The sequence below is a fragment of the Hippocampus guttulatus genome, chromosome 1, assembly GCF_054856545.1.
Source record: "Hippocampus guttulatus isolate MCC_2025c chromosome 1, RoL_Hgut_1.0, whole genome shotgun sequence".
In the NCBI taxonomy this organism is placed as follows: domain Eukaryota; kingdom Metazoa; phylum Chordata; class Actinopteri; order Syngnathiformes; family Syngnathidae; genus Hippocampus; species Hippocampus guttulatus.
The window spans coordinates 30,624,064-30,650,021 of NC_141261.1; the positions used below are offsets into that span (position 1 = coordinate 30,624,064).

General features: G+C 42.6%; 3 protein-coding genes across 3 annotated transcripts in view; 1 reads left to right on the top strand and 2 right to left on the bottom strand.

Annotated features, from left to right (window-relative positions):
- mgat5 (alpha-1,6-mannosylglycoprotein 6-beta-N-acetylglucosaminyltransferase) overlaps positions 1-5,019 on the bottom strand; it is a 74,313-nt gene extending 69,294 nt beyond the window's left edge. Inside the window, exon 1 of the mRNA XM_086126006.1 lies at positions 4,836-5,019. The gene's annotated coding sequence lies outside the window, so the exon portion shown is untranslated. The remainder of the gene's footprint in view (positions 1-4,835) is intronic.
- A 1,583-nt stretch (positions 5,020-6,602) lies between these two features.
- On the bottom strand, positions 6,603-14,206 carry LOC147211333 (chloride intracellular channel protein 5-like). Its single transcript, XM_086106845.1, has 6 exons — positions 13,623-14,206; positions 10,523-10,632; positions 8,239-8,364; positions 7,936-8,042; positions 7,681-7,850; positions 6,603-7,608 (listed from the first exon to the last, which is right to left on the bottom strand). Exons 1-6 carry the CDS (start codon positions 14,196-14,198, stop codon positions 7,435-7,437), a joined length of 1,263 nt encoding a protein of 420 aa, XP_085962971.1. The 5' UTR covers positions 14,199-14,206; the 3' UTR covers positions 6,603-7,434.
- A 709-nt stretch (positions 14,207-14,915) lies between these two features.
- enpp4 (ectonucleotide pyrophosphatase/phosphodiesterase 4) lies at positions 14,916-25,382 on the top strand. The gene is made up of 8 exons (XM_086126046.1): positions 14,916-14,998; positions 20,883-21,126; positions 22,105-22,398; positions 22,496-22,600; positions 23,850-24,048; positions 24,134-24,307; positions 24,380-24,649; positions 24,747-25,382. The coding sequence occupies exons 2-8, from the start codon at positions 20,884-20,886 to the stop codon at positions 24,851-24,853; spliced, it is 1,392 nt and encodes a 463-aa protein (XP_085982172.1). The 5' UTR covers positions 14,916-14,998; position 20,883; the 3' UTR covers positions 24,854-25,382.
- Positions 25,383-25,958: the final 576 nt, after the last annotated feature.

Below are 25,958 nucleotides of genomic sequence, written 5' to 3' on the forward strand. Positions count from 1 at the left end.
CCTAATGGATAGATATCCATCCATCCATTTTCTTAACCGCTTTATCCTCACAAGGGCCGCGGGGGGTGCTGGAGCCTATCCCAGCTGTCTCCGGGCAGTAGGCGGGGGGCACCCTGAACCGGTTGGCAGCCAATCGCAGGGCTCACAGAGACGAACAACCATCCGCGCTCACACTCACACCTTGGGAGAATTTCGAGTGTTTAATCAGCCTGCCATGCAGGTTCTTGTAAAGTGGGAGGAAACCGGGGTACCCGGAGAAAACCAGGCCCGGTGAGAACGTGCAAACTCCACACAGGGAGGCCGGAGCTGGAATTGAACCCACCACCTCTGCAATGTGAGGTTGACGCGCCAACCACTGGACCACCTATCGATGGATAGAAAACCAAATTATTACTACAGTGCCATTCATGGCTGTGACTGTGTGTGTACTTGCCTCACTGAATTAACCCAACTCAACTGTATGGAGAGCACTTTAAAACAACCACCGCTCTATAAAAAGTGCTGTACTTGCAGAAAAAATAAGTTGCACGACAACAAACGATAAAACAACCGATCAATAAGATAGCACAAATACTTAAAAACTAAAACTAAAATCAAGTCTCATGCTGAGTCACAAGCCGAAGAATAACAAAAGATAAGTTTTAAGATGGGAGTGAGAGAGTTTGTCTAATGTTTTGTGGGAGGTCATTCGAAAGAAAGGGACCGTCATCGGAAAAGGCTTGATCCCTTCGCTTTGTCCTCAGTACCTCGAATCGTGTCTGGGCTGCAGACCCGAGGCACCGGGCAGGTGTGTAGGGGCTAAGAGAGGTAAGCTAGGGTGAGGCCATCCAAAGATTTGAAAACAAATAATAGAATCTTAAAAAGGAGCCAGTAATAGGATGCCTAGAGCAGAGACTCAGTCAGAATAGCAAAAAGCAATGTGAATAGAAATAAAGCCAAAGCAGCATCTCCACACACAGTGGTGCACTACCCGTATATTAATCCTTCAAGGAAATAATCCTAAAATTACTAAAATATTTAATTAACACCGACATTCGAACAATGTACGCACACATACATTTTCTTAAATTAATCAAGCAGCCCCTCAACCTTTTAATGCCACACAGGTGCTGTTTGAGCATTATCGAACAAAATAATCTGGCAAAGCTTCACATTGTGCTGCTGCCCTTGTCCCTCGCCACTGATATGAATCTATTAAGGCGAGCAGCGATTCGGGTTAGCCTCAGATCGTTAACTTTTGGCTCATAGCTTCCACTGGCAATGTGTGAGCATACGTCACTGGAGCAAACCAGCGTAGCGATGCCGCATCTGCAAGTGGCGTGTTGTCAAACATACAAAGCAACTATTAATTTTTTTGCGCAAGTATGTGACCAGTAACTTTTTATTCGTGAATGATTGGCATGCATGTTGACCTGCGGCAACCACCGTGGAGCTGAGAATCTCAAGGCATGAATGCGCACGTGAAAACAAAACTGGATCATGATAATGTCACAGGGATTTAGAGGAAGTAAAGACAGTGCAACATTGTTTAAACGATCAGGGTTTTTTTCCCCCAGGCGAGTCCTAATCAGATTGTTCTCTCTCACGCAATTGTCGGGGCCAGGCCAGATGGCTGAATGAGGCAAAGGCCCAAGTCCATTTCCATGGCTGAGAAAACTGTTTTGAAGCTGCTCACTTGATGCAGGCCAATCCAGTTCTGTTCTAAAATGAAAAATGAATAAGACCTGACTAAGGTCCCGTGAACTAAAATAGCACACGTTAAGAGCTTGTTGCAGAATAACACCGTGTAGAAGGTAAAAGTGCTCTCAATGCGGGTTCTGGCATTAATTATGCAGCAGCTATGAGTGAATATCTATTCTTCATCTCCATATAAATAGGCTGCCTGTCACACAGGCTGATGTCTGTCTCACGAGAATTCGCAACACTTGCCTTGGGAGAAGTGTGTTCATATAATAGGCAACTGTTAATAATGAACTTAATGTCTGTCAAACAGTTACAACTCTCCAGTTTCACGTTGTGGTCATAAACAGAATCAAAGAGAACACTTCAATGAATTAGATCCGGTGGATGTTTGACAACGGTTCAGAGATATGCTGTAACATTGTTGCCGCTGTCTACTGGGAAAAAAGTCATAAAATACATGAAAAAGTGGCTAATCGATATCACCGGAGTGTTTTCGCTTGGTTTTACTAGATTGCAATGGAGACCAATGTGACTCGGCATCTTAATAAACTTTGTTTTATAGGCGCCGCCTGTCAATAAGTCATTAGCTCCTCCACAGGAACAGCCACTTCAGAGTGACACCCACAGTTTGGCAGGCAATGCCAGAACAAGGTTCATTTGGGCTCCAACTACGTTTTTCTTCAATTCACCCAACACTGGACACTTGTCAAGATGGCAAGAAAGTCAGATGACATTTTTCACACTGACCAAACGCGCCAAGTCGTAAACTTGTTTGCATGTCGCATTACAACTCTTTAAATGTAGGACTTCACAATACACTGCAACCAAATGATGCCTTTATAAAATTGCTCGGAAAACAAAGAGTAAATAAAATAATGTTAGCGTTTGAGAGACCCCAGATTCCAAGTGAAGCAAAGGCAAGAAATGGACGTAAAAACTAACTATTTATGATTTCAGATAACACATCTAAAACTCATAACTGGCTTTAGAAGGGAAGTCAAGTTAAAAATTATCTTTCCAATAATATGTTCTATGCACCCTCACTAGTCTAAACACAGCATTCTGATTAATACTGTGTTGGTGGAATATGAATTAATTAAGCAGCAATAGTCACCTGTTTTTAATCCATTTCAGGAGGAGGCCATTTTGCCACAACCCAGACTGACCAACAGGGCCAACATCTCTGCTGAACAAAACGAGCCTTTGAAAATGCTGCCCATAACAGGCGCAAAAAACAAGCCGTTCGGGGCTGTCATGCAGCGACAGTCAAATAGTGCCGACATTCCTGTCAATCAAAATCAGTGCCGGTACACTCATGCTGCCGAGAAGGCACAACCATCAAGCACAGATTTGTCTCCTTCGACAAATGTCGTGGCCAAAACGCTGAAAATAGTCCACAACGGGTCCACACCAAGGACAACAAACACCACATGACAAAAAAAAAAAGCAGAGCTCTGCTCTTGCAGACAGACGGCTGTCAATTATGGCGCCAACTTAATTTCGTACCTCCTGTATAGAGGCCCTGGCAGTGATAACACTGAGGATGAAATACATTTATTCAAGGGTTCAGTTACTTAAATTGATGGTGCAGAAGCTGTGCTCCTCTGTGATTTTAAATGTAAGAAGCCGGGTGCATTTCTGACTGAATGTGAGAGAATAAGAGCCTTTTAACCAAAGAAAAGCCAAGTGTTCCACATCCCTGCATGGATTCCATCAGCTCAGCCATTCCTCTGCCCCCCTCATTTCACCATCTTCATACCAATACTGCTCCTTCTGCCTCTGCAACCGAGCCCACGCGTACACACACACACACACACACACACACACACACACACACACACACACACACACACACACACACCCTGCTATGATTTCTTGCCAGTGAGCCATGCCTCTGAAGCAAAGCTCCTTTACCCCAGGATTTATAATCCCAAAGGCTTCGGCAGCTGAAAGAGCACTTTGTAAAGCCAGGAGTGCTGGTGATGGCAGCTCACCTCTGGATGTTCATTACTCTCTGCATTAGTTTCCAGCTCGCAGCTTACAGCTTCTGCTAGGTCACGTTGAATGATACAATAATAGCAGAATCAATTTAACCTATAAATGCTCGCGATAAAGTGTAGCATTTGCTCGGATGTTGTATATTATTCATTAATTTAGTATAGCTACTAGCCTGCTGGATGCTTGAAACGACTCCCGCCCGCGATTTGAGATGAGTTGCAAAATAAATAACTTTCTACCAGCCATTTTTGACCCTTTATCCTAATATTTGAGAAAAAATAAATTCTATGAAAAAATACCTGGGGATGAACGTCGGGACTCTTAAAACGCAGATGTGTCTTTGGGATTGTTCCTGTTACAGCGATCATACAATTCTACGAATTCTAGCATCTGTCTTACCGTGTATGTCGACTGATAGGAGTTTCGTGGTTTGCTGTTCTTGCAGGTTCTCAAACACGTGGCAAACCCGCACGCAAACCGGCAAAAAAATTAATGCAAAGGCTGCCACAACGACTAGGGGCAGTTTCTGCATTTCAAGGAATAGGCCCGTGTATAGCTCACCTGGCAGGTGACAGCAAATGCACAAAACTATGTGAACGTTGTTTGCTGTTGTGAAGGGACATAAGTAACTACATAAATATTACAGGGAAGTATCGTCATGTCACCTTCATGAATCTAACAACACAAGAGGTCATCAAGGCAAAGCACTTTACAATGTGTCAGCAGGATTGGGTACAGTATGGTACGAAAAACTATACGCCGACCCTGAAAGGCAACGACATGAGCCCAGTGATACAGTGTTCCCTGCGACTAAAATGCTACTGCGGGCGAATAATACAAGTACGCTACGTTAGCTAGTACACCTGCTGTATAAACACAATGAGACCCCTAGCGCGCGCCGCAAGACAAGAGCCAGACAGGCAGCGAATGCGAGCGGGTGGTGGACGTTAGCTCGACGGGAGTAAGCAGCCCCTTTCGTTGTGCAGAGGCGTGCCAGGTCAGCTACGGTGTAGCCTTCTAGGGCGACAGCAGCAAGGTCTGGGGCTGAAAGTGGCCTCGGTCGACCACCACTCACTCCATGACGAAACGAGAACCCCCGCAACGACAAGTGAGCGAGCGCAAAACAAGCAAATCGAGGAGTGTCACGAACTTACCCCGTGTGTCAATTAATGTTGGAAGTCCATTGCAAGGCGCCTCGATCGGGAATTAACGAAGCATCCATAAAGAAGGGCGAAGGGAATCGTGAATTGGCTGCCTGTCTCGTAATTCCAGATACCACGCACGAGCCTCCCTTGCTCGCTCTGCCCACTAGCAAAAAAAAAAATCGAGTGGAGGAACCGTCTGCAAGTGTTAACCCCCCGATGAAGCGTAAAACGACGTCCGACAACAATGCGATTTTTATTCCCTGATATTTACTTAAGGACTTTCTATTGAAAGATTTTATCTGTTGTTACATTCGGAGGACATTTGGTATCATGTGCATTACGCGTGCAATCTGTGAAGCAAAAACACGGAGACAAAAAACACGAGACGCTCTCTGAGAATTTCAATGAATGCTTTGTTTCCACTGCCACCTTCTGTCCGGGAACAGACTACAACCTGCACCGAGCAGGGAAGTGGGCCCTCTCGCGTTTTAAGGCAAAGAAAGGAATGATTCTCAATGGGTTGGTCGGAATCCCAAAATAAAAATGGATTTTTCCCGGCCAGCTATTAAAAGAATTAGACTTAACGAGTTTGTGCCGTGGTGTACAAATACGTTGTTAGACAGCACCAATATTTTGCATCTATTGTATGGCAAAAAGTGTTTTTCGTGCAAAAAATGTTTACTATCATGAGGAAAATAAAAGTGTACGGAAGAGGGTTAGGGCCAAAAATACAAGGTGAGATTAAGGTCAAAATTCTGAATAAAAGTGAGACTCTTGCCAACCTTGTGTTATTTTCTTTTTGATTCATTGGCCCTAATCCTCTTCGGTGCGAATGCGCAGGGTAACAATATTGCCCCCATTTATTCTTAAGGCCCATTCTGATTGTTTAATGCATTATTTTTTTAACCGTATTACAGCATTTTTTAATGCAGCATCACAATAAGAGCTGGATGGCACAATGGCACGCTTTCGTTAAAAAAAAATAAGGATTTAGAATTCCAAACATATTCTACCGCATTTCTTACAATGATGAAATTGAATCATTTTAAAGGCACATCTGCCGCACATACTCATGGGCCCAAGACACAGGTGTCAGACTGTGGTCCTCCCGCATGTTTGAGACGTTTCCCACCTCCAACACCTGATTTTGGCTTGTATTAATTTGACAATGAAATGCTGCCCGAGCATCCACCATCTTCAGGTGATGAGGGAACTCATAAATTAAATGGAAGCAAGCATTATCATGTCAAATCCAAAACCAAACGAGAGCTGCAGTGGTTGAAGCACAAATGTGTATTTGCTAACAGCATTATAAGTGTTCGCTTTTAATAAATGGCACCGTTTAGTTAAGTAATCGACCCGGTGGTGGCAGGGCTATTTGTGCCAGAAAAAGTATCCATTGCAGGTACCACTTGTTCAGATCTGCGCACAAATTAATGGACTAGTGTCTCTTGGTGGTTTTGTGATAAAGTGATTGATTTCCTGTCTTTATGGGAACTCTCATGTGCTATAAAGTTTGTGCTCATTTTGTGGGCCCCCCTACAGTAGTTCGACACCTAGTCATCATGGTAACAAAAGCCATTCTCGCATTGGTACACCACGCAGTGGAGAGGCTGCAGAGGGATCATTTGCATGAGACAGGATCGCCCCCTCACATCGGACTAATTTCAGCAAGGCTCAAAAAAGAGGGTGAAAAGTGTGATGTACTGTGAGGGGGAAAGAGTTTCTATGAACAAAAAATTGGCAAGGCTCACTTTTTTTTGAGAACATATAGGTACTGTATTTCAGATAATATCGTCACATTGTAGGTCACATCATATCCATAACTAGGCGACACAGTTTCCAGTGCAAAACAACAACCAACAAACTCTTTGACAAAATACCTTAATGCGTTGTTGAAATAGAAGACACACATTGCATTCTGCAGTTTTCATAAAAAAGGATTTACAAGCATTTAGCTACAGTCATTTGTGTTACTGTTGTCACACAGAGGTTAAGACATGCAAAATTTACATTCATGTATCAATATATAATAATTTGATGTACGACAGAAAGAGGGAACTTTTATGTCCTGCCAGAAACAAAGGAATAAAATCTGATGCGGTGAGAGCACACACTAAAACTACTTGTTTATTTGTAAATTTATATGTGTAAATGTTTCACCGATCTATTCGTTTAAATACAAACTTAGAGGTGGCTGTTACAGCCAAGTATGTCAACTATCAAAGTGTAGATTGGGATTTTACAAGTGGAAGTCATTCCATCTGAAAACCAAGAAACAAAATACCCTGAACAAAGTGTTCCTCATGAAAATTAAGACGACATTGGCCCAAACATGTTATCATTTAATACTCACGGTTCCATCTTGCTAAATTATAAAACAACCTTCACAATCCCCGAAAAATTCACAAAAATAATCTAGCCATGTCTCGATTGATTTGATCTTGGGACACCAAGAATTGAACACATTTTCATCCAAGAAATAACATGGTATCAGACTTGCAAGTTCATCTGTTTTTAGACACAGTTAAAAGTTAATTCCAACAATGGAACATGTTCGATGCACAATTAATCTTTTTTTTTTTCATTTTTAAACACTATGACAGATTTAGGCAGCTCGTTTCCCAAGTGTTTTAGCAACGTCCTTATAGGCTAGCTCAATTTCCACATCGGCTGCGCACGTGTTGGTGAATTCATCTCTCCTGTAAGCGTTGTCGAGGTAGCGCCACACGCCTCTATACTGGGAGGGGATGTCATAATTGCGGTATTTCTTCGCCACGACCTGTAAATTAGTTGAAGTACGATGGTCAGCCGTCAACGCGGCAACCAAGGAAGGTGCATCACCACAAAATACCTTGACAACATGAAGTTTGGGAAGGAGGTTGCAGTCAGCTAGCGTCAGCTCATCACCGTCCAGGTATTTGCGTGTAGATTCTCCATTGACTAGGTGACCCTCGTTGGGTAGCGGGCTCAACAGGTACTCGTCCAGTTTTACCAGAGCCTTGTTGAGACTCTGCTCTAATGCTGAAAATAATCGCACGGTACAAGGTCAAAAGATAACAGAAGGGGAGGTATAACAAGATGGAAGGACCTCACTGCTTCGATTTACCCTTATTCTTGTTTGGACTTGCGTTTTTAATGTAAGCTGAGAACTTGGCAAACACATCGTTTCCCGCTGTGTTGGACTGACGGTTCTTCACTGCAAGTTTTGGATACCTAAAGAAGAGGATGGTGTTACCTGAGCCATTTTTCACCCAGGAGTCCAGCTTCATTTTGAGTGTGTGCATTTGCGCTTGCGCGTGCGCGTGTGTGTGTGTGTGTGTGTGTGTGTGTGTGTGTGTGTGTGTGTGTGTGTGTGTGTGTGTGTGTGTGTGTGTGTGATCGCGTGAGCGCGCACACGAGCGAGACCTACTTGGGTGGGGCCAGCATTTCCTCCAAATACTCCTCTATTTTATTGACATCAGTCAGCACCTCATCCTGGAATGTAAGAAAGGGTGGGTGTGTCCCTGGGGCCAGGTTGTGAAGGTCAGCTGGTTTCCTAATGAGAAAGGAGACATTTCCTTTCCGCTGTGTTCTTAATCATGAGTTTTATGTTGTTTTCATTTTTGTCATTACATTAAGCGCTCCTGGATTTTGGGGTCCAAACTACCAATGACCACAATGATATATTATTGTGTAAAATATTCAACATACAATATGCATATGTTTTTTTTAATTTCAAATATGCATGAAAATAAAATTCCGTATAATCCAGTAACCTGTGGGGGAAAAAAACAAAAAAATTCACACCATCAAAAAAATAAAGAGGAAAAAAAGAGTTGAGCGAAACAGAATTACAAATAACCAATAGGTTTAGTAGGAGGGAGTATCAACATCCTACATCCCGGTGTATTTATTTCATTTGTCGTACTGTATATCACTTTTTAGTGAGAATTTCTTTCAATACTATCCATCAATTTTCCGATTCGCTTTATCCTCACAAGGGTCGCAGGGGGTGCTGGAGCCTATCCCAGCCGTCTTCAGGCAGTAGGCAGGGGACACCCTGAACTGGTTGCCAGGTAATCGCAGGGCACACAGAGACAAACAACCATCCGCGCTCACACTCACACCTAGGGACAATTGCTGAGTGTTCAATCAGCCTGCCATGCATGTGTTTGGAATGTGGGAGGAAACCGAAGTACCCGGAGAAAACCCACGCAGGCACAGGTAGAACATGCAAACTCCACACAGAAAGGCAGAGCCGGGATCAAACCCACGATCTCTGCACTGTGAGGTCAATGCGCTAACCACTGGACCACCGAGACGCCTCCTTTCAATACTATTAATGCCTATATCGCTATTTATCTAAGGAATGTTTTTTGCTTGATTAGGTTTGATGTTTACAAAGTATCTAACCACTTGATCTGAGAGGGAATAATAAAATAAAAATACTACTTGTTTATGGGGAATTCATTCAACTATCCATCCATCCATTTTGTGATCCACTTTATCTTCACAAGGGTCACGGGGCATGCTGGCGCCTATCCCAGCCATCTTCGGGCAGTAGGCGGGGGACACCCTGAACTGGTCGACAGCCAATCGCAGGGCACACAGAGATGAACAACCATCCGCGCTCACACTCACACAGAGGGACAACTTAGAGTGTTCAATCAGCCTGACATGCATGTTTTTGGAATGTGGGAGGAAACCGTAGTACCCGGAGAAAACCCACCCAGGCACAAGGAAAACATGCAAACTCCACACAGCAAGACTGCAGCCGGACTCGAAACCTGCACCTCTGCACTGTGAAGCCGACGCGCTAACCAGTCATCCACCGGACCCTGTCATTCAACTAAATATATGAATAATAAAAATAATACTAAAGCTTTCTGGGATATATTAAGTAATGTCGTTCGTAAAGGCTCTGGAAAGGCCAATGATTTGCCTGATTTTATCGAAAATGATCTAAATATTACTAATATGAATGATGTTGATAAATTCAATAGTGTATTTTCCTTGGCACAGTTAAAACTTGGTGCTTGCTGCCATAGTGGGTGTAAGCTCAAAGCCGCTCCTCTCATTTCCGCTATCATCGGCGCATGAGAGGCACAGTCCTTGACATGGCAGAACCAGAAGCTGATTTGCTTTGAGTTCATACAGATATCAAAGCACGCAAGTACATTTTAAAAAGGAACTGCAAGCCGACTTCCAGGGGCAAATCATGTCTTTTGTTTTTTGTTTCTTCGTTAGGCTCCCCATTAGCTGTGCACTTAGGTATTGTTTGTCTTCTTGGGGTCCTCTTCAAAAAACAGTACGTAAATTTAAAAAAAAACAAAAGTAAATTTTTTTAAGGGCATCACAGATTTATGAAGGGGGCACCTTGTAACCCGTTCGTTTCCATGTGTATCTGTGCCCTCATCAAATACACCAGAATTGTACAACACTGCCTGCGCTGATAGTTGGAAGTGGTTCCGGTATGCGTAAAGTTCAGTCGACTTTCGGGTGCGCCTTGGCTGCATGTCAAAGGACTCACTCACCCTTAGTCTGCTAAAATGCCCACCATGGCCCAAAGCCATCTGCCAAATTGCCAAATAGGCAAAACGAGGCTTGCACTGGCACTCGACCACAGTAGCACCATTTACAAATATGCAATATAAACCCCTTAGATTGTATTTATTCTGTGATACAGATTGATAGTGTGTCATCATGACGACTACCTTTTGAGGTCAACTGTGGTGACATTGAAGACCACACCTTTCAGCCAGAGGACCATGAAAAGTCGTTGTGAGAATGGACAATTTCCAATGCTCTCTCCATCACTACCAGCCTGTGCACAAACACATACACACAATTGGGATTTTACAGTAGGTGAAAAACAAAATTCAGGGACTGTCTTTTTTTTTTTCTCCGATACACACTGATGTAGCACAGACAACTCATCCGGGATTAAAAAAAAAAAAATCTGCCATTTTAAGTACAAGGGAAATTGGTTAGTGTGTACGAGTGTGCGTGCGTGTGTGTGTGTGTGTGTGTGTGCACGCGCGTGCTTGCGCATGCAACACGACACGTAATACGAGCCTAAACCCAACATGAATAATCCACATTGCTTCCATTAGTTGCCTGACTGCTCAACAAGAGCTTCCACTTTTTTTCTGTGGTTTTCTATTAATGAGGTTTTGCTTTTTTTTGGCCTTAACCTGACAACATTGATTCCTTCATTGATTTTCACTCAAAGTATTAACTACAGTGTATTGTATAGAATGCACCGAATTTTATCTACAAACAGAATGACATATAACTCTTGTCGGCAGTAATGAAACTTGCACATAAAAGGCAAAACCCAACAACCACACCGCGAGGTACACAATCCAATGAGATCCAGATCAAGAGCTGTTACAGATGGTCTGGCTACTATTTAACGGCCCTGCACTATGCTCAATTTAATATTTTGCCCCCTTGCGTCGCTTAATACAATGTCAAAACTGAACATTATATATGTAAAGGTGGAATTATTTATGCCGTTTTCATGTATTTGATTTCCTCAGTTTGTGCAAGTGTACGTCATTTGTTGCCAGAAGAAAATATCCTTGAAAGAAACGTGGTGCAAGGTGACATGGGTCTGATGCTGTCTAATCATTTTTCAGTTGTAGTCAAGAGCTAAGCATCATTATTCGTTTGTCGGAAGGCAGAAAATGAACACTTGCTAAACCTTGATAAGTCAAACCCAAGGCCATTTAAAGCTGCAGCGCTCTACAAGGAAAGGGCTGCGCTGATAATTCAGTGAGAGGGCTAGAGAGTGACTATCCATGCATGTGGGTGTCAGTTTCAAACTGGCAGGGAAATCAACACAACAAAAACATGTACAGAGCCTACATTATCTTTGTATTTGCAGTGCTGCACACACACTTATCAACACCCCACCTTGACGAACAGTTCGATGTCTGGGTCCTTATCTTCTTCCGCTGCAATATCTGTCATAGTCAGACACACACACAAAAACGCTGCTTGTGCGTCTCCGCTCCACAAGTGTGTATTTGTGTTTGCGAGTTCTACTCCACGTCCTCCTGGGCGCTATCGTAGCTCCGTCACAGTCAGCTGATGACTGGCAGTGATGTGTGTGTGTGTGTGTGTGTGTGTGTGTGTGTGTGTGTGTGTGTGTGTGTGTGTGTGTGTGTGCGTGTGTGTGTGTGTGTGTGTGTGTGTGTGCGCGTGTGTGTGTGTGTGTGAGAGCGTGCGTGCGTGAGACATCGCGAGAGGTGTTCAGTTTGTACCCATAGGCTCAGCAGCGGGGCATGACGTATCGGTCAAAAATAGCCCCCAGGGTTGGTTCAATGTGGGCCTCAAGCACCAAAAGACGAGCAGTTGACTCTCAAACATAGTGAAATAACTCCTCATCAGACTCACCTACGGTTCAGCCACACAACAGGCATCATTTTGGTCCATAGTGCTTTGACCTTAGCACATTGTCTTTTGCAACATGTCGTGCAACAACAACAACAGTCACCTTCACTCTTGTGCAATGTAACCTCCCATTATATTACTTTAATTTACAACACTGGAGTGTTCAAAGTGTGGGATTTATAAGCCCAGTATACTGCGGTGTGTTTGGACTTTAGTGTGAGCCTTGTGAGCAGTTAGCCTTGTTAGTGAGTGATCACATAGCTCTCATGCCTGCTGGACAGGAACCTGCCTATCCTGAGACAGAACATTCTCACCAGTTCAAGTTATATTTGGACTCATAGCAACTCCCTACGATTAGAAACACATGCACTGCCAGTCTATGTGAAGATGTCTTAACTGGTACAGGATTAACTACAAAACAATGATTTGACGTTTAAGGGTCCATTTGCACAATTTCATGAGATCCAATAGAAGTCCGGCATTAAACATTTTGCTGATACAAAAAATAATTAAGCTAATTTTTCAAAATTGTTGCTGTCAGAGGGTTGTTTATGTGGACATGTTTTAATATGTTTATTAGTAGTTTGCTGTGGTGTTGAACTGCACTTCATGACATTAAATTATTGCTGTCATTAATATTCATTCAATTTCTTAAGCATAACAGAATTGAAATATTACAAAAGCTTCGCTGTAATTGTAAACAACTGCTACAACAACTAACCCTGCGTGCAAGATGCATTCATAATAATAAGCATAATCTTTAGTGCTGACAGGGGTCTTGATGGTTGGTACCACTTATTTAGGATTCATGAAACATTATACGTAACTTGTTGGTCAATCAATATTTTACAACTTTATCAACTTTAATAAATCATCTGAGAATGTCCTCTTGTATGCCAAACAGCCCGCATAAAATGTTAGGGTAAAGAGGAAGGAATGGGATGTGCCCCTTTGTTTGAAATGGTAGTGGTTTAACCATAAGGGCCCTATGTTTTGTGCCGAGCACATGTCAAGCACAAAGCGCAATCTAACAGTGTCCATGGGTAGAGTTTTCTTGCTTCTGGTATTTTTGGAGACTTGCACAGTTACAACCGGGTGTTTCTGCCATTGTGGGATTATTCACTTACTTATAAACCCTTTGTAAGTGTACCCTAATTGTAAAGTGGTACAAAAATGTAGTGTTATAAGATACCCTAATCTGAGCAGTAAATTCATACAGTATGCAATGCATATACTGTAACTGTTTTCCAAACTTTGGACACGTTAACATCCCTTCATCCATTTTCTGTAGCGGGTGTTGCACAAAAGCATTAACACCTACAATAAGTCCTTGAGTGAGAATCAGTTCCATGCCGCTCAGCCACCACTCCACTGCCAGTGTCCGAAACAAGTAACAAAAATCCTCCTCATACCTACCTTAGCAAACAGGGTGACTTTAGTTTGATCCTTTTCAGGCTCTGGGTTCAAGTTGGGTCCCCCTTGCTCAGATCCAGATGAAGATGATGATGATGATGATGATGAGGCTTTGCGTACCAAGTTCCCATAGTCCACCTCCATCTTTGGGGATGCACTCCCCCCGTGTGACTGTTGGCTACACTCTACAGCTTCCGTCTTTGCCTCACTACAGCAGGTGTTGTCCTTGTTCTCTTCGTTGTCAGCATGTGAAGATGAACATGATGAAGAAGAAGAATTTTCGCAATATTCCTTGCTAGGAAGAGGGGGTGCTGGAAACAAAGGGGGGTTCGGGATTCTTCCAAAGGCCCATCCAGTGTTTTGGTACTCTGCTGTTTGGCTTGAGGCTTCATCGGAAGGCATCTCATATATACCTGATGTCTGGTTCTGGTAGATGATCTCTGGGTTCTCATACACATGTTCCTCAGAAGGATCCATACTGAAGGACGTGGACGCAAAACAGGTTGCCCCGAGTCTGTCAACGTGTGCAATCAAGTGAGAGTGTGATGCCAACAATATACCAACAGTATCACGTATCATCCCGGACTTTGGACGTAGACAGGTAGTGCCAACTGAGAAAAACAATTATCCTTAAAGGAGAAAGCAGTTTTACAATACAATACATCCTGATTTATGTTGTGCTTTCACAACAGCTGCAGCTGTAACAAAGCTCTTAACAAAACAGTTAACAAAGTAAAATAATCTTTACAAATTGTATCGACCTAAATCGACAAACCTGATGATCTGTTTTGGGGGGGACATTCACATCAACTACAGTACATAGGAACAAACTACGAAATACTCATCTCCAAACACCACAATGAATTTTTACATTGAAGCCGGCTTCCCATTAAGTTTAGAATTATAAGTGCAATACCCAAATTCAGCAAGCAAGCTCCCAAATTAGGACATTTCCATCTTATTTGATGAAGGATCATTTGTAGTGATGTGCAAATTAAGTTTTTGTGAAGCAGTGAACCACTTCGGCCAGTTGTTTTGGAACTACAGTTCATTACTTGACACATGAGATTTTAGTGACCTCTCCTGACGAAAACCAAGCCTGCAGTGCTTTAAAACAAACACGCACACGCACACGCACGCGCACACTCACACACGCATGCACACACGCGAACACGCGCACACACACGCGCACTCACAAACACGCGCGCACATGCACACAGATAATACAGTAATTTATTCTGAAAGGTTTTACCGGAAGTAAGTGCAGTGACTCTTTGGTCCTTTCTTATCATTTCAGGAAACGCCACCGTCCAAACTGAACGCCACAAGACAAACATTGAGCGCTTTTTTTGCTGTGGACCGAGTTTTAATTCTGCAAGGTAAATATGCGAAGCCCCCACGTAAGGTGTCATCGCTAATAAACGGCACCGAGGTTGTTTGAATGGCAAGTTCCAACTACAGGCTGTCTTGGGCTTTTCTTGGGCTGAATAGAATATGATCTGCACCTTTCAGCTCTTTGATCGCGCCTTTAAAAATGCACGCGTATGTGTTAAATTGTAATTTTAGTAAGTGATGTTTGCACAAATGGAGTGAATGATTAACGGGAAGAATAATATCAGATGTAGTGGAAAGTGATCATTTAAGTAACATCTTCGTGATTGGGGCAGTCGCTTCTCGCAAGGTTGTCCAAACTTTTTCCTCCTAGAGCTGCAAACACAAAAATAGAAGGATGCAAGTCCCATTTTGATATTGTCTTACTTTAATTAAGATATCAATCAGAATGATCAATAGGTCTAAATATATAGAACCCACAAATCCAATATTCATCAAATTAAACACAATGAAATTCTACGACTTGGTTGACTTCAAGATTACCCAATTAATGTATAAAGTACATAACAATCTCCTCTGCCAAAATATCCGCAGCTTTTTGAAATTAGAGAGAGCTGTTATCATCTAAGGGGTACTAATCAATACAAAAAATCCAGAACAAGAACAAACATCAAGCAAAGGTGTGTATCAGTAATAGGTGTCAACCTGTGGAATAAGCTTGAAACGGACCTGAAAATGAGCAAATCGTTGGAGGAGTTCAAAAACACATTCAAAAGATTAGTACAAAAAAACTACATGAATCAGAATTAAAAAGATAAATTTGATATACTTATAAAATATAGTAAGACAACCGTTTGTTCTTGTTTTGGATTTGATCAACTTATCAATTGTATTCAAGAAATGATAATTACAATGAATATCAGAAAATTGAAATACAAAAGGAGAAAGAATAACTATATATATACAAACCAAAAGGTGTATAAATAGAATAGTATAGTATACGTAAGGGTAAAAGCATTTGATGATATGTACATTTTTCTTTTCTTGTTTGTTTTGAAAAATGATCAAATCAAATTGCTACAAAATAAGGGGTAGGACTAGATAAGTTACTTACTTCTTCCTACTCCCTTGAGCATACAACCGTGATGATGTGTGTTTTCTTCTTTTATCTACTTTCTAATTTTCCTTACATAATTGTTGTTTGACTTTTGTCAACCTGTTATTGTGTATACTATATATGCTCAATAAACAATAAAAAAAAAATTAATCAAACACGGTGAAACCAATCGATCAAACAAGAAATAATACATTGTTTCAGTATTTAATTTTTTTTTTAAACTATAGTTGCTACGGCAAGGTCTTCTGATATAGGTGAAAAGACAAATGGCAGAGGATTTCTTTTTGGTTTGATTTTAGGTTTTGGGGTGGCCTCTGGCCCTGTATCCCACTTGAATAGGTCGGCCCCTTGACTGAGCAGCAACTGAGCGCCATCTCCACATTTAAAAGTAAAACAAGAGCAATCTTCAGTTAGCTGACCATGCATACTTAACGATCATGTTCACAAATCAGACTTGGACACAAAGCAGAAAGTGGAGAAAACAATTTTTGGTTCTGACTCTAATTCATCTTTTTTCCACTGTGTTCTAAAGAGAACCCCTGTTTTTATTTTACCTGTAAATTAATTTTCATCTTTGCATATCTAGAAAAGTTTAGTAGAAGTGGTGGTCCCCATCACCCTCATCCCACCCCTTTTTCGACAGCTTCTAATGCTGCATCAAGCTTTACCAAAATTCATGTGCACATTTGTCGGTATTCCCACATCTGTGAAACTATGACAACAATATTTTAGATTAATATCTTCCTCTCTGCGGTGCCCCGGTGGTCCAGTGGTTAGCGCGTCGACCTCGCAGTGCAGAGGTACAGGGTTCAATCCCAGCTCTGGCCTCCCTGTGTGGAGTTTGCATGTTTTCCCGGGCGGATAGTTGTTCGTCTCTGTGTGTCCTGCGATTGGTTGGCAACCGGTTCCGGGTGTCCCCCGCCTACTGCCCGAAGACAGCTGGGATAGGCTCCAGCACCACCCCGCGACCCTTGTGAGGATAAAGCGGATCTGAAATCTTCCTCTCCATAGGCACTTTCATATCACTTATCATTTCTGCAGTGTGTTGCGCATAGAGCATATTTGACAATAAAGCTGACTTGACTTGACTTACTGCAGCTTAATGACCATAAAATCAAAAATAGTGAGGCCACCATTTTGATCTTAACATAAGTAGAGATTGGTGTGACGATTGGTTGTAGTTTTCAAAGATCAGGCGATGTTAAGCTTTTTCGCTACCGTGAACGTCTATGGGCAAACGGCTTTATCAAGTGTTGGAGGAGGGGTGGTGGCGAGATCCTTCGCCGTCCTCCGCGTCTTCGTTTGAATTCGGGTTGAGTTAATGTGTGAAATCAGAGGCTGGAAATGGAGAAGTTGTTTCATGAAGATTTTATTAGAACGTTCGGGGCACAAGTGTGATACAAACAATGGTTGTGATCAGAGCACAAATGCGCAAAAGCAATATCGCAAGACAAGTCTTATAGACTTTAAGCAGGGCGTAGCTTTCAACCGATACTTCACTTTTGTTTTCCCGATGACTGTTGCAGTGCTTTCGTTTACGAATAACATAATTGTTGCAGCGCATTTGTTTCTCCAAAAAAACGTTTCCAATATTTTCGTTTACGAATAACACAACTGAGGCAGTACTTTTCGTCAGGATGCATGCACAGCGTTGTCTGGTATTCATCTGCAAAGTTTTCTAAAATAGTCTCGTCGCTAAGGCTGTTCAAAGCGAGGTCACACCATAGTCAAAGTATGTCTGTTCGTAATATGTCGTCAAGCTGATCATGCACATAGCTAAATAATGGCTTCACGAAATAATGGCTTCACAAGTCAAGTCCAACTTTATCAAATGCGCTGTATGTGCAACATACAGCATAGATGAAATTTCTTCCCTCTCAACCAGACAACAAGCGGAGCCGTTGTGGGTGTCCACGCCGCCATCAACAGAACAGTTAACATAAAATGGCAAAATAATACCGTATTGACCCGAATATAAGACGGTGTTTTTTGCATTGATATAAGACTGAAAAAGTGGGGACGTCTTATATTCGGGGTCTAGACATTAAACCCATTCACGACGCTAGATAGTGCCAGATATCAATGAAGCAAATGCTGAACTTGACTCCCCAGGCCAAAGTAAACCCCTGCCACGAAGGATAAAAATAAAAATAGCGGTAGCATGAAGAAAAAAATAAAAAAAGCGGTAAGAAGGAAAAGATAAGAAAATAATAGAAGAGATAACAGAAAATGGAGAAACGTAATAACAATCTGGAGAAAAGTGTGTCGAAGGTCGGCCAGGTTAACTGGCAGCTGAGGAGAAGTTATGATGTAATTTACATTTCAAAAACCAGAAATCATTCATTTACAAATGTGATTGCACTTTAGATTTGAATGAGGCAAAATAACATGCTTTTTCTCTCAAATATATTATTATCATTTGTTTCAAATGTACTGTAATTATTTTCTGTATAAAAATTAATTTGGTGTTCAAAAGCCTTTTTTCAAAGTTGAGTCTTGAAAAAGAGGGGGTCGTCTTATAATCAGGGCCGTCTTTTATTCAGGCCAAAACAGTACTATACAACACATAGGACACAGACAGTCATGCAACCTTAACCACTTTTCCTGCATACACTTTGTTATTTGAAGCAGTTATAGATGAAAGAGGGCAGTAGGCGGGGGGACACCCTGAACCGGTTGCCAGCCATTCGCAGGGCACACATAAACGAACAACCATCCGCGCTCACACTCACACCTAGGGACAATTTTAAAGCGTTCAATCAGCCTGCCATGCATGTTTTTGGAATGCGGGAGGAAACCGGAGTACCCGCAGAAAACCCACGCAGGCCCGGGGAGAACATGCAAACTCCACACAGGGAGGCCGGAGCTGGAATTGAACCCTGCACCTCTGCAGTGGGAGGTTGACATGCTAACTACTGGACCAGTGGGCTAGAGCTAAGATCGGTCCTAAAAAATCGAGCCCGACCCGACCGGGCCCGAGGGTATTTAAGCCCGACCCAGCCCGACCCAGCCCGAGCCCAATCACCTAACTTGATATGCAGGCCCGAGCCCGAAGCAAACCCGAGATTTCATATTTTATTTGTGAGGACTCGGGAGGAGGAGGGGTGATTTCTGATAACAAAGCCTGTCTTTTGTAATGAAATCTAAGTTAAACAAGACTGTATAAACATTTACATCTCTTATATTTCTGTTTCTGAAGAGGTTACATTAACCGACCATTTCCCATCATTGACGAATTTTTTTTAAGAGTGGACGGGGAAAATTTAAGGCCGTCCGTCATTTTGACGGGCTGAAAATTAGACCATAAACCACAGCAGCTGTACGTCCTTAAGAATCTAGCGCGGCACTTTAAGAGAGAGAAGCAGAGAGACAAAGATGAACACTGACGGGTGGATACTCGACAGAGACTGGAAGGAGTTCTAAGAATTGTCATTGCAAGAGTTTAGTACAGTACGTGTTGTGATGAGGCGACTTGTTTTTTGCGAACCACGGTCTCTTGTGGCCAAAACAATTCACGGCCTCTGGAAAAAAAAAAAAGTCAGCGAGAGAGAAGCCCGACCCGACCCGAACCCGAAGCAATGATTGATAATTTTAGGCCCGACCCGACCCGAGTCGGGTCGGGCTCGGGCTCGGTCTGCCCGATCTTACCTCTACACCGGGCCGCCTCCTATGTTGCATCGGAGCTTTATTTCTTCCTGGAAGCTTGACGCGCGATTGCCAAGTGGCGAAGAAGTCATCACGCGGAACAATGAAGCACTCACAGTTAGCGCCATAATTACTGTTTTTATGTGTTTCACAAAAGGCCTTGAAGTGTTGTGTACACTGATATTTTCTGCAGCTATGCTATGACTTTGCAACTGCTTTTTGGTAGGCTATAGACATACTTGAAAAAAGGCTAACTTGCATTTAAATTTAGGTTACAGTGAACCCCCGTATATTTGTGGTTGATTGAGCATTTGCAATTTCAGCTATTCACATTTTTCTTGGGAACCTGTTCTCTTTTATTTACGGGAAAAACATACCTATTCTCAGATTTTGTGCTTTGGCCAAAGCCTTGTCTAATTTCAAAATATTGCTCTCGCAACCTTTTGTTGTTGTTTTTTTGGGGTTTTTTTGCACCCAAGTCTCAGACATTTGAATTTGAGTGTCTGCCCATATACCGACTCCCAATCAGATTTGGCAATGCATTTGAAAAAAAAAACAAAAGCACATCCAAATTGTCTCAACTGTGCTCATCTCTTAGCATGAATATAAGTCTCACAACATGATACCATTGTTATGTCCAATAAACTATCCCATCTTAAATGAACAAACTAAAATCTAAAAATACCAGAAATTCTTCCGAACTCTTTCAGACACAGTATCAACATAAGGATGGTCTTAAATTGTTAATGAACCAATTTGAGACGGTGCTAAATTAATTGCAGAAGTAAATCAATCGCTAAATCCCGACATTGTAACAGCCCCTGCTTAAAATTAAAGAAAGAGATTTTTTTTTCACCCGACATCGCTTATCTGCAAATGACGTGATTGGCTCCAATTTCTCATAACGTGTGATTGGGTTTGGACGACACTAAACGTACCGTCAAGGAAGTACGTTGAAGTAGGGGGAGAAGTTTGTCAAATAGAAAAAGTTCTTTCCGCATCTATAACAAGGTGCAAACCTTTTTGGGTGGGTGTTACTTTTAGCAGATTTTTGTGTACCTGTCCCCTGCGAATAGCGGATGTTCACTTTCCATCGCCGCCAAAGCAGAGATCCTCTGTTGTAAAGCAAAACTTGCTCTGTACATACAGTATATTCTTTTTGTTTTCAGCATGCTCCTGAGAATACTCGTCCAGCTTGACCTCCTGTATGGTTTTTGGCCTCTGGTTACTGGAACGTGTCAGCAGCAGCATCCTCCGCCGCCGCTGCTGCTTGTATCGCTTGATGGCTTCAGAGCAGACTACCTGCAGAGGTTCCCGATGCACAACCTGACGCGTCTGTACAGCCAAGGAGTCCTGGTGGAGCAACTCACCAACGTGTTTGTCACAAAGACCTTTCCCAACCATTACAGCCTGGTGAGCCAATCTTAATATGAATCACCATGTCAAAAATGAAAGCGTAGTGAGGGGGTCCAAGCACAGACTCGGCAAATGCAACAAACACTGGATTTGAGTGAATATATCAATAATTGGTACAAGTTTATAGAAGGCAAACCGAATGCATTGATAATGAACTAAAAGCCAATCCATGCAAATGGATGTCTGGAGTTTGCTTTTAAAAATCGGAACATTCTGAACAGTTCACAGGTCCGCAGGAAGACTTTTTCACACACACGGGCTATAGATAGTAACGTGCAGCTGCCTAACCGCAGGTTTTGGTTTTCATTCTAAGAATTATTAAAAGGCCAGAAGCAGAAGCCTTCGAAAGCCTCACAAGGTAAAAAAACAGAAAAAGTTCAAATTAGTAAGGTGGCACAAAGCTAGTAAGAACCTTAAAACCCAATACGACGATTTGAAAATAGATCAGAGATGTACAGCCAGCCACAGGTGGAACCTGAGAGGGAACATATTATAGAAGTAAGACTTTTTGTTTGATTCCAAACTGTTGGGCCCACGGAGTGCCTGCCTACCCGTCAAGTGTGACATTCTTAAAAAAGCGTTATGGATTTTTTGGAGGCCGATCCCGAATTTTGGCAGATGAAAAGATTACAGATTTATTCAAAAATGTACTTTGCATGTATCTTTCAATGGCCGTCAATTATACATCCTATATTTATTTTAATTGCTGTTATTTTATTATGTGGTTACAAATGTATTTTCTGGTTGGTTTTTTTTCAAGTTATATGTGAAGTTGAGTTTTGGTAGTTGAACAAATATTAAGTTTTGAAATCAACGAATAAACGTGATTGTCAATCGCGATTTTATTGCCATTGTTACCGGTAGTACCATGACAAAATTTTGGTCGCCATATGTGTAATGTTCACGCCATATATGTTTTTGACTTTGAAATTGTCGTCGAGTTCATGAGCAATCGTTTTGCCGTCCCGCCTCCAGGTGACGGGACTCTATGCGGAGTCTCACGGGATCCTAGCCAGCAAAATGTACGACCCAATCAGCCACAAGTACTTCCACGCTGGCAAAACTAGCGATCCAATGTGGTGGAATGAGGCGACACCTATCTGGCTCTCGGCAAATCAAGCAGGCTACAGGACGGGGGTAGCCATGTGGCCTGGCTCTGACGTGGCCATCCACAACCATACGCCCACGCACTTCTTGCCTTACAGCAGTGATGTGACCTTCCGGGAGCGTTTGGACAGTGTGACAAACTGGATGCTGGGAAGTGAGAAGGTAGCCAGCAACATATCCTACTTTCTGTCTTCAAGGGAAGTCTTCATGTGGCAGTTTGGCGAGTTGGATTTAACGTGGAGAGTTTCTCTCATTCCAGGAAGAAGGAGTGATGTTTGCAGCTCTCTATTGGGAGGAGCCAGATCGATCAGGACACATATTTGGACCTGAAAATACTTCGGCCATTGGCAAAGTGCTGAAGGAAGTAAGAATCTTTCTTAATTTCCTGACTTAGTCGTGGAACATTGATTCAGGAAAGAATCTAACAATACATAATTGAGGAAATTGCACTACTCACAGAAGTGTCAGATATTTGGCTTTTGCGTGAAATTGGAGGACTAACCGAAATCTACTTCAAGAATCAAATTAGGTGCACCTGCAAAGTAGGGCTGAGAGATTTTAGGAAAAGGTTGAATTGCGATTTTTCTGACGGATATTGCCATTTCAAGACTTGGGCGCAATATTCTCCGTGTACGGTAAGATTTATAAACATAACGGAAAATTCCGCCATACCATCAAAAGCTTAACAAGCTTTTACTGTTCGAATCGAGGCTGTGAGAGTGAGGCAATCCTTTTTCGAGATTTTTTTTAAATGGTTCAAGAAAGACAGACCTACAGCTTGCCACCATACATCTATCAATATGACACTGTGATACATCTATAATGGTGTATGTAACAAATGTATCCATAAAAAGTATTCCATTTTGTACAAAAGGAAATGTTCCTCGTACATAAATGTGCAATTGTTTGTCAATATTCTTATTTCCATATTTTTATCAGAAACATAACCGCTTCAAACGGAGGCTGATGGCTTAGCGATATGGCCTGAAATTCATATGGTGCTATTACTTGAATCCCTTCACAGTCGTGGTGAGTGTGAAAATCAAAACGGAAATATTTCTGAGTTGCTGAAATGATGAAATGATCAGAAAGGATCACATTCTTCTCTCTGCTTCTTTTCATCCAAATTTTGCATTGTCATGTGAACATGGCTGATTTCTTTGTTCTGAAATGAAATCGATTCAACAGATAAAACATGTCGTCCCATTGCAAAGATAAATTGATTTTTGGAGAAAAGATGTAATCGTTTTAATTTTGAGACTGAGGCAGGATGGGCCGGCTGACGGGGTTGCAACACTTTTTTATTGAGCTCAGAGCTGATTGGTTAGGTTTTAAAAGAGCGCACCTTGGATGATGGTGAAATCGCGTTGTCCGAGATCAAGACTTGATTCCAAAACCATAAATTGTCCAGCCCTACTGTCAAGGTTTACAGCATAAGTAAGGTTCATCCTGAAATGTTACCTTTCAGCCACTTGTGAGTAGCGCAAATGTGTGTCCTCGGCCGTTCAGCTAACTGATGACCAGTCCAGGTCACGTGACCGAATTGTAGGATAATAATGGATGGCTGCTCGATATTTTTCACACGGAATACAATTGTGCTGTGCTTCTCCCAGGTTGACGACGACATCGGCCTGCTGATATCTGAACTGAATCGGACCGGGCTGTGGGGCCGCGTGAACATCCTGGTGACCAGCGACCACGGCATGGCTCAGTGCTCGGCCGATCGCCTCATCCGACTGGATGACTGTTTACACCCCGACAACTACACGCTGGTGGAGCTCACTCCTGTCGCAGCCCTCATCCCAAACAACGGTACGTAGCCACTTGTTGTGTGCGATGACACAGAGTAAAGCATTATGCCGACACGGGCGTGCCCTGTTCTTGTGTGCTCTTCTAGAGCCAAAGGCTGTCTTTGCGCTGCTTGAGAAGTGCCACGCCCACATGACCGCCTATTTAAAAGAGGCTATACCAGATAGATTGCACTACCGCAACGACGAACGTGTCCAGCCCATCATACTGATTGCTGATGAGGGATGGACTATAATACAGCGAGGGAACAAACTGCCGAGACGTACGTCATGATTCCAAATGTGACGCGAGAAACTTGACGTGGCGAAGCTAATCTCTTTGTTTCGTCCCTCAGTGGGCGATCACGGCTATGACAACTCCCTACCCAGCATGCACCCCTTCATGGCGGCAAGGGGGCCCAGCTTCCGGAGTGGATACCGACTGAAGAGTTTGCAGAGCGTGGACATTTACCCGCTCATGTGCCACCTTCTAGCTGTGCCCCCGCAGCCCAACAATGGTAGCCTGGCCAAGGCTCGGTGCATGCTCGTGGGTGAATGCAGCCAGGATGTGCTGGTGATCGCCGGTCTGGCGATGGGTATCCTGATCGTGCTCGCTATAATGCCCGGTAAGGAAAATCTCCACGCTAATAGCGTCAAGCGTCATGATTGCATACTTTGCAAAGCACGGGGAAGTGAAATGCCCTGCAATTTGATTTTCTATAGTTCTGTTCAAGCTACTGGCCCGCTGCTTTCGGCCATCCGCTCCCCAAGCCTTTCGGAGACTTGAAGTTGAACACGGCAATGATGAAGAGGAGTCCCTGCTGGAGTAACTTCCCTCAAGCTTTGCCTGCTCACGCACTTTACCCACCGAGGTAGAAGAGGCGAATCCATTGAGATCAAGTCATACTATTTCTGGAGTTGTGCACTGTTACTTGAGGAGACCTGTCAAACGATGGTGGCGAACCTCTGCCGGCTGACATTTTGACTCTGCCGTAGAAGCAAGTTTTCAACCAGTCTTCATGTTCCGAATGCAGCTCTGTTTTTTCTTTTCTCTTTTAAGACAGACCTAATGACTCTAATTATCTCCTACCCAAATGTCACAAGCAAACATCTTGCCAAACGGGTTTTCCAGAAGAAGGGCGTGGATACAACACGCAAAAAGGCATAAATGATGAGGTTGTCAATAATCCAAAGAAAGGCTTGTTTTTTGTTTTTTTTAATTTAAAGTGTTATGTAAAAATTCCAGAATAGGAATAGCACGTCTGGGAATTGCTTATCTGAATAAGCAATTCAGATAATGTATGGATGGATGTTTTTGCAAGGTTAATTCACCTATTGCTCACTTTTTTTGGGGGGGGGGGGGGGGGGTCTGTCATACTAGTTTTAGTCAGCAGAGGACGATAGCTGACTTGTGCAATGCATTGAGGTATTGCAGGCAAACCTGAAAGTCCATCATGTGCAGTATGCATTCATACATGAATGAAATGACTGTGGCATGAGAGATGCCGTTTTGCACAATAAAAAGCAGCAGGACACCGAAGTAGCACCTACTGGACAAAATGGTGATTTTGGGAATATTATTTTCTATGCAAAACTACACTCAAATAGAGTTTCTCAGGGATCTAATTTAGGCCCGTGTTAAGGATAATATCAGTGTACCTTTAGCAGGAAAAAATGTCATGTGACATGTGTCCTAATTCCATGTGACATAGTGGCTTTGTTTTCAGTGCTTTTTAAGTTGGAATGTTGCTTTACTGTCCACTCTATAGTGTTTGTAACATGCGGGTCAGACCCAACAAATGAACTTACACTTCTTATAGCATTACTGTATATAAAAAGCATTACTTTCTAGTTGTCTTTTTTTCTGAGATTCCCATCCGAAACAGTAGTTGGGGACTGAACATGGTGCTGGTTTGGTAAAATGGGATTGCGTCA

Coding starts and splice junctions, on each gene's coding strand:
- LOC147211333 (XM_086106845.1), bottom strand. CDS start 14,198: ATGATACGTGATACTGTTGGTATATTGTTGGCATCACACTCTCACTTG. Junction 8,365..10,522: donor ACCACAGTTGACCTCAAAAG/GTAGTCGTCATG, acceptor CTTTCTCATTAG/GAAACCAGCTGACCTTCACA. Junction 7,609..7,680: donor CCAAACTTCATGTTGTCAAG/GTATTTTGTGGT, acceptor ACTAATTTACAG/GTCGTGGCGAAGAAATACCG.
- enpp4 (XM_086126046.1), top strand. CDS start 20,884: ATGCTCCTGAGAATACTCGTCCAGCTTGACCTCCTGTATGGTTTTTGG. Junction 21,127..22,104: donor TTCCCAACCATTACAGCCTG/GTGAGCCAATCT, acceptor TCCCGCCTCCAG/GTGACGGGACTCTATGCGGA. Junction 22,399..22,495: donor GGATGCTGGGAAGTGAGAAG/GTAGCCAGCAAC, acceptor CTCTCATTCCAG/GAAGAAGGAGTGATGTTTGC.